The sequence below is a fragment of the Bidens hawaiensis genome, unplaced genomic scaffold, assembly GCF_021521415.1.
Source record: "Bidens hawaiensis isolate Kalapana, Puna unplaced genomic scaffold, B.hawaiensis_p1.1 tig00030786_1, whole genome shotgun sequence".
Lineage (NCBI taxonomy): Eukaryota > Viridiplantae > Streptophyta > Magnoliopsida > Asterales > Asteraceae > Bidens > Bidens hawaiensis.
The window spans coordinates 146,179-155,001 of record NW_027495146.1 but is presented as its reverse complement, the minus strand read 5'-3'; the positions used below and the strand labels follow the sequence as shown (position 1 = coordinate 155,001).

Below are 8,823 nucleotides of genomic sequence, written 5' to 3'. Positions count from 1 at the left end.
AACCTATAGCTCATCTTGACGATGAATTAAACTCTACTGTTAATGCATCATAAAACATGAATTAAAAAAATTGAATCAAACTCTACTCTTAAAACATGAATTTTTAACTATACTGTTAATTGGAAATGTTATTTACCAAGCCTATAGCTCATCTTGACGATAAGATTTTGAAGCCACGTGTTTGTTGCTCATTCGATGCTGAATCACATCGTGAATATAGAATTTGGACGGACCATTTTAGAAATTTTTCAAAAAAGAGGGTTATGTTTGGAATCTCGAATAAGGAAAGCTAAAAAAACTTGATTTTAAACGACCTAAGCCAAGCTGACTCATTTTTGTAAAAGTCAAGCTTAGCTCAGCTCGTTGGCTCGCTCTAAAGCTCGTTTAACTTAGAGCTCGAGCTAAGCCGAGATGGCACATTTAACTTCGAGCTCAAACACACGCTGGCCCGACTCTGCTGCTCATTTACAACCCTATTTATTTGGGTAAAGTTAAAAAGAAATTGGGCTTTAAGTATATATGACGCATTGGTGATTACACTACCATATCAACTCATTTATAAATTACAACTACGTTCTTAATCAGTGACTGAAGAGGTAGGTCCCAGCAGAGCCCAGTTGGACCCGCAAGACTCACCTCAAAGAGAGACGTCTGCGCAGTTGGACCCGCAAGACTCACCTTCAAGAGGGACGTCTGCGCAAAGACCAAACTCGCAAGACACCTTGAAGAGGGACGTCTGCGCAAAGACCAACTGGATCCGCAGGACCCACCACGCTCAGAGACGCGACGTCCTTACGCGCAGTACGCAAGCTGTTCCCGCAGGAAAAGCCTCCAATGGTGACGTACTCCGCCTGTTCCCGCAGCTACGGATACTAGCCATCAGGGAAGGCTACCCGCACAGCAAGGCTACACGCACAAGGCACTAACTCAAATAATTCAGCAATGTCACCTGAAGAAGGAATGAGCAAGCCGGGAATACTCCCGCCCAAAGCCGGGAAAACTCCCGCCCAAATGAGCCAGTCCGTACGTTACTGGAGGATCTTTTGTACTATACCTGCCAAGGTATGGACAAAAGATCTGACCAAAGCTGCGACAGCTCACTGGCAACAGTACGACGAACAGCACGCTCTAGTACTTAATGTCACTATCAGCCGCTGCCTATTCACCAACCCCTGTCGTGGCACGTGCATAGCCTGCAGTTGGTGGAAAAGGAATAGTACACAGCCGGCCATGTCACTATCAGCCGCTGCCTACCCACCAACCACTAGCATGGCATGTGCGTAGCCCACAGTTGGTCGAAAAGGAATACTATTCAGCCGGCTGTACCTGCTTGGAAACATACCTTCGGCTATAAATACTCCAACACATTGGAACGGTATCTTATGATCTTATATCTTCATATATTATCTGATATCTTCTCTCTAGCTATTTCTCTTAATATACACTTATATTCAAGAGCAATCTAGTCTGATTCTCACGCCGGAGGGTGGTCACAAGGAGGTACCCCCCCTTCTCAGTGACGAGCTCACGGTGTCTGTTTTGCAGGTCATCAGAAGAACAACCATCTTTGCCGGAACTAACCCTCGTGGGAAACATCTACTTAACCCCCAGATTATCCGTAATCTGCCGGGGTCGATTAGTGTTTCTTCAGTGACGTAGATAGCTTTATGGGAACGGGTTCGGTCGAACTCGTACAAAATTTTGTTTTAGTGTTTTATATTTGTGTATTTTGACAATGCACCCGTAGAATTTTCAGCATCGAACTCTTAGAAAACCCAAATTTAAGTGATTAACAATCGATCGTTCGTCCCTCAAAATTTTCCGAACCCGTAGAAAAAATTTTTATGACTACGCCACTGTTCTTAATTAGGACCAAGGGTCAGTGGAGTTACGTCCCATTCAAAGTTAATACGCTATCACACAAGTTTGTAACTATGCATTAAAACCACTGGATTAGAGCAACAAACTTTACAAATTCGATGCCTTTTTTAATGAGTTTTGATATTAGAAGCGTGCGTCAAAAATATTACAACAGTGTATCCAACGTTACAGGTTTGTTGGATTATTATAATGTGCATGATGCACATATTTGATACACTGTTGCAATGTGTTATGATGCATTATTACAAGCCACCAACAAAACATAACACTCTGTTAAACCTTTTGCAGGTGAATTAATAACACAAACACGAGATTTGATCAACACACGATCGACTCTTTTATTAAGAAAACGACAAACGAGAAAAACTTAATAATTTACTAACACATTGAACCTATGGTATATATAAACCCAAGGTTCCTAATCCTATACTAACTCAAATACATAATTTGAATCCAAAACAAATAAGATTACATAAATAAGACTAACTTATCTTATAATAATAAACTAATTTAATAATTAATTATTCTCCAAGATTTTAGGAGCCTTCAATCTGGTTTGGTGTTGGACACATTTAACACTCCCTCTCAACACCAAACTTCATCTAACCGTGACACACACGAAGCACCTCAACTCGAAACATCCCGCGACCCAACACAACAGGTCACATCTTCCGGCTTTGACTCAAGTGTTAAATTCCAACACTCCCTCTAGATCCAAACTTGTTCCTTTAAGGTCTTTCTCGGTCCCGCAACACCTGTATCTCTTTGGACTTGATTCTTGGACTTGTTACAACCTTCACACGAAGTTGCGTCTCGATCGGTTACTCCTTAATCTACACAAGATCTAAGTCATATTTAACTCACATCCAAAATAGTAACTCTACACAATCACACCAGATTGTTTCTTCTTCTTCTTGGTCGAACAAGAATAGATTGCTTTGGCTCCAAGCAATCTCCACCAACATAATTGCAAACCTGCTGAACATATCAACATGTCTTGAGTCATTGCAGCTCCGTACGCCATGGTTTGGTCCGAAACCCGACTCTAAACATCTGGTGTTGTCCGCTTTAGACAGCCCATAAACGCTACCACTAGGGACTTTTGGGTCATCAATTCAGCCTACTAAACTACCTCGGCACACGGAGAGTTTATTATCCTGACACACGGATACTTAACCATATCGACACACGATCATGGCATAACATCATTGCTCGACACACGGAGACTTATCCATCCCGACACACGGTGATGGTGCATCATCACTAATACCTTTTAACTCGATGAACACCAAAACAAAGTTGACACACAACCTCGTTGCCCGCCGTTATACCGCCAGACCCGAACCAGCTTGTAACCACTATTAACACCCGTAGAAAACCCTCACCTTCACTGGTTAGCCGCTATCACAATTGATAATGACAACACAAACAAGAACAAGAGTCTCATTGGATCTGCCTCTTCTGTACGAACAAGAATTCCTAAATTGTAACTTTGGCTTCAAGGAACTAATCTCACTCGCATAAGTTTGGTTTGAAAATAAAAACATATACTCATTGTCTCCTTTTGATAACTTCGACTCAGGAAATAACAAAAAGGAACTGGATATTGGATATTATTTGCCAAACAAAATAATTTTTCACAACAATTACCAACCTGTCATTGAAAAGGTTTAACCACTTTAAAACCCATATTTACCATGCAACCCCATGTTCACTAGTTAGAAACAATTCACCAAATCATTAAATCTTGATTATTAGTTTATCACCATCTTATTTATGCATTCAATCGAATTCATACTCCGACGGAACACAAACACTTTCGATCAGAAACGTACTGCACTCGAAGCCTGGACACGCCTTTGTTTGATCATACGGCGACCAGAACCGAACACACCTTCGTTCGATCTTCAAAACTTAAGGCGATTGAAACCTGGACACTCCTTCCTTCAATTGGTTTCAAAACTCACCGCGATCGATTCGAAAACCCGGACACACCTACTGCGTTCTGAACATGGACACACCTTTGATCGGAAACTTACCGCGATCGGAACTTGGACATACCTTCGATCAAATTCTCTGTTTTAAAGGAACTAAAACAACCGACCTTTGCTTCCTTCGACTTCGATCGGTTCAATTACTAACCCGACAAGCAGGTCGCAACTTGTTCACAATCGGACCCCGGTCCTCATTCTTTTACATACTGCTTTGATTCTTGACCCACCTTGGATCAACTTCAGGTTCCTCACCATTCAAAGGTGATGGAACAACTGTTGGTATGAGAGTTTTACATGTGAATCACAATACAACTTGTATTGTTGTTGCTTCTGTACGAACAAGAAGAACCCAACAAAAATAAAACTTTCTTAGGCCACATGCAATTAACCACACGCACATCCATAGTTTGACAAACAAACTTCAACTTATTATTATTATTTTTTTTTTCAAAAAAAACTTTTCGTCCCCCTTTTCCACCAACCAAAACACAACATCAATGGATCAAACAGAACCTTCTTTAACGAAGAAAATATGATTGACACACAACCAAGAAAATATAATATATTTTTTTTTCAATTCTTTTTCTTCGTCTTCAATCATACATAGCCACAGGGCTGCTCCCTCTTCTCAAAGGGCGACTCTCAAAACCACTTTCTCTATCATGCTTGCCCTCCACCGACGTACACAACCGCCGGCGGAGGCTGCCTCGAATCTTCAAACGCTTCCCGGTACGAGCCCTAGGCTCTGATACCACTTGTTAAACTTTTTGCAGGTGAATTAATAACACAAACACGAGATTTTATCAACACACGATCGACTCTTTTATTAAGAAAACGACAAACGAGAAAAACTTAATAATTTACTAACACATTGAACATATGGTATATATAAACCCAAGGTTCCTAATCCTATACTAACTCAAATACATAATTTGAATCCAAAACAAATAGGATTACATAAAATAAGACTAACTTATCTTATAATAATAAACTAATTTAATAATTAATTATTCTCCAATATTTTAGGAGCCTTCAATCTAGTTTGGTGTTGGACACGTTTAACACACTCTTTTCATACAGTGACCAATAAATCACTTAGCTTATAATATAAAGTGTAATAAACATATCATAGCTTACACTTATAACTTATAAAGCCCATTCCTATTGATTAATGTTGAAGTAAACTGTATAATTTTCATCTCTCAAACTAAACAATGGCTGCAAAAGATAATTCCTCCTTAACCCTTTAGCCACAAAGCTAACAGGATCATACCGGTTTATCCCATCCCGAACCACAAAACTCGTTAACTTCATAAACGTGTCATCCAAACCACCATAATCACACGCCAACTTCACGAATCCACCCGAATTCAACACAAAACAACCTTCCTCACTTTGAGCTTCCAACCGAACCGTCCCATCATAACCATTAACCATATAAAACACTGCATTCCAAGTAACCGAATACCTGTCAACCGCAAGTCTTTCACCTCTTCCTTGATGCACAAGAACTGAGCCAGGAAGACTGTATGGTTCCAGCATCACAGCTTGTGAAACCGTGGTGTTTTGTTCTGTTGACACGAGCCTAAAGGTTGCGAATACAGAAGTATTTGAACCGGGCTTGGGAAGCTTCTGCATTGTTATCATGTTGGCAATATGTGATAGGGCTAACGTTGAGTAACCGGATTCTTGTGTCAAAGAAACTAACTGTGAATTTAAATAAGCGGGAACTGGAACGATCCAGTCCGAAAGTGAGGAATATGATGAGTCCGGTTGCAAGTCAAAGTCGCCAACGGTTAACCCAACGAGCAGATAGGGACCGTATAATATTGCATGGAGCGAAGCATACTCGGACCGGTCATCTGAAAAATATTGATTCAAAAAATGTTGATTCAAAAATGAGCATTGAGAACAATTTATTGGATAATAATGACAATATAGTGAAATATAATATAATGTTGATACCTTGGATATGTTCCATCCTAAGAGTTATGGGCAGATGAAGGTTAATTGTGTCATTTGAACTCCATTGTTTTGAGATTGATAAAAAAGTACCTGCTCATAGATAAAATTAACGTACTAAACATACAAATAACTAGAGTAATTATAGTTTTGAGCTAAAATAATTATGTTATAAAAATTAATATAGTGTAATAATAATCACTCATGTTCAAAAGTTATATTTGTAATAATAATTACTCTAGTTATTTGTACATTTATCACGGTAAAAGTCATTTGTAACGTATCGGCCCATAAGAATCGAAAGTTGTGCATAGTAACGTATCGGCCCATAAGAATCGAAACTTTGTTTTTAGTAGGATTGGGTTTGCTATCCAAAAGGGGGTTGCGCCGTTGCGGCGCAGCTTGTTGCCCGCTTACCTGCCACTTCATTGCAAATCGTTTGGATGTTTCTATGATATTAAAAGAATTGATAACAAAAATAAAAATTGTATTTGATTCAAACCCAAATACAAATAATAATATAGTGTATGTAATTTTTATATTTTGATCCAAAAATTGATACCTGGAGTTGTTAGATTAATAGCTTGACTGTTAAGTAATACTTTTGCATTTGAAGTAGTCCAAAATGGTATTCTAAATTTTAATGTGGATGAAGCTCCTTGCTGTAGATAAAAGGATTAATTACAAAAAACATAAATTAGTGTTACTAATATAGAAATAATATGATAATGCTTGCTACTTAACTAAATGTGATGGTTATTGTACGGTTGTACCTTCTTTGAAGAGATCATAACGGTCACTCTAAGGTGCGGGTCCCACGACACAACAGGCTCGACTTTCTGAGCAAGAAAAACCTGTCCGGATTTCCAGTCAACCGAGCTTGATATGTACTGAATAACATAAAGCCCGTGACCGTTTCCTGCTTCTTCAAAGTATATTGAATCACCCATTTTCGAAAACGATTCAATCCCTAAAAACCGTTACATTAATATGAGTGGGACCCACAATGCTGGTGCTAACTAACTATAAGAAACTAATGTTTCGAACCTGTTCCGTAACAGCACCAAAAATCATTAAACTTTGAACCCCCATCTATGAAATCCGATAGCTTTTGATAATCCGGGAGCTACTGGCAGCATATATAACATAACACCGGGGTCATTCCTTCTTTGAATGCTTAGAACACCATTAGTTAAGGCTCGTTCATAATAATCTGCGTACGCCATTTCCTTAGTCCATCTGAACAGGTTACGAGATACCTAAGTACAAGATCAAATACTGTTAATACTGTTAATAGTTAAAAGACTATTTTTAAATAATGTGACTATAATAATATCAACAAACACCTTTAGCATGTTGTAGGTTGTACACGATTCTACACTCGCTGTCTTCAAAGTGTTTGCGAGTCTATTTGGTTCTGTCCTGAGAAGACCAACAATATTTTGTTAGATAAAAAGTTAAAACCGTTATCGATTAACCAAAACTATATTTCAATCCAAATGTTATTATATGAATCTAAATTTTGCACCAGAACTCGTGGACGGACGTGCCTCCTGTAGAATACGTATGCGAAGAATTTACGATATCCATGAAAAATGTACCAATTTCCTGAAAGCAATATCATATTGTCAAACTTGACTTTTTCATGTAAATGAAGTTGACTTGTCATTTGGTCAAAGTTAAAATCTAAAACACCTTATACAAAGGATCACCAGTAACTTCATACCGCCTTTGAGCTCCAACAACGATTGCAATATGTGTATTGGCGTGATAACCAGATATGTCATCGGCCTACATGTTGAAAGTGAGACCGATAAAATGCATGCAAAAAAAAAGAATAAAAGTTGCATCTTTTAACAATAACAACAAAACATATGTTAACCTCTTTTGGTCCAGGAAAATTAAAGTACCATGTTGAGTTATTAACATAATCATGATGACTTATATTAATATAAATGTGTGTGTAAGTTAGGGCCGCCTGGGATGGAGAGGCAGGGAAGTCGACCATCTTAGGCCCGATCATCCTGGAGGCCCGAAATTTTATTTTATTTTTATATATATTAAAAAAAGTTGTATTAGGCCCAATCAAAACTTTTGTTTAAACAATGTACAATAAGTTTGGCCCAATATCCAAATCATATATATATTTTGTAAAAGATATGTACTCTTAATGTTTAAACACCTCATTTAAGCCTATTTTTATAAAAAAAATATTAAAATAAAATATTTCGCACAATCCAAATGATAACCAAATAAGCCCATTTAAACATTAACTGTTTAAACCCAACAAAAAACCCTTTTACTTATAGCCCAAAAAAATTTTCACCTTCGACCCAAAATTTTTTTAACGATTCTCTGAGACGGCCCTGGTAAGTTACCTTCATAGCTAGCAGGCCAAGGAAGCAAGGTTTATCAAAAAGGTGAGCTAACCAAAGATGCTTCATGTCTCCCTGGATGCATATAAAAACAGTTATGTTGTAGCAATCAGAATTATAAGTTAAAAAACATGGTTCTATATATATATAACAACATATCCTTAACATACTATGATTGTGTATAGTCTGTAAAGGACATCATTCATTCCACCAGTTTCTTCATTCAATGATAACCAATGCCTTTCAATACTATAACGCGTAATCACATTCTGCACACGTCTGCAAAAATAGTCCGCCATCCGCGTCACCATTTTTAGAGCTTGATTATTCCCAGCCAGAACATACTGATCCACTAAACCGGCCATTATCTGCCACTTACGATAAACGTATAAACTACCTTTGGTTTAGTAGTTGACAATTTTTTGAAGTTTTACCTTGTGAACGGTGTAATAAGGCGCCCAAACTGGTTTGATAGCTTCAAAACGGTCAAAAAGTTCAGACGGGAAAGCAGATAGATAACCCGTGCCTATATTATCTTGACATGCAGCAAGTGCAGATACAACTGCTGTCATCTGCTTTTTGAGAACCGTATTACCCGTGCTAGCCCACAT

General features: G+C 38.3%; 2 protein-coding genes across 2 annotated transcripts; both read right to left on the bottom strand.

Annotated features, from left to right (window-relative positions):
- Positions 1-2,073: 2,073 nt before the first annotated feature.
- On the bottom strand, positions 2,074-6,787 carry LOC143581003 (uncharacterized). Its single transcript, XM_077063890.1, has 4 exons — positions 6,611-6,787; positions 6,400-6,499; positions 4,941-5,857; positions 2,074-2,151 (listed from the first exon to the last, which is right to left on the bottom strand). The coding sequence occupies exons 1-3, from the start codon at positions 6,785-6,787 to the stop codon at positions 5,037-5,039; spliced, it is 1,098 nt and encodes a 365-aa protein (XP_076920005.1). The 3' UTR covers positions 2,074-2,151; positions 4,941-5,036.
- Positions 6,788-6,910: 123 nt separating this feature from the next.
- LOC143581001 (uncharacterized) lies at positions 6,911-8,823 on the bottom strand. Its single transcript, XM_077063889.1, has 7 exons — positions 8,647-8,823; positions 8,383-8,580; positions 8,216-8,287; positions 7,533-7,628; positions 7,366-7,445; positions 7,184-7,259; positions 6,911-7,096 (listed from the first exon to the last, which is right to left on the bottom strand). The coding sequence occupies exons 1-7, from the start codon at positions 8,821-8,823 to the stop codon at positions 6,911-6,913; spliced, it is 885 nt and encodes a 294-aa protein (XP_076920004.1).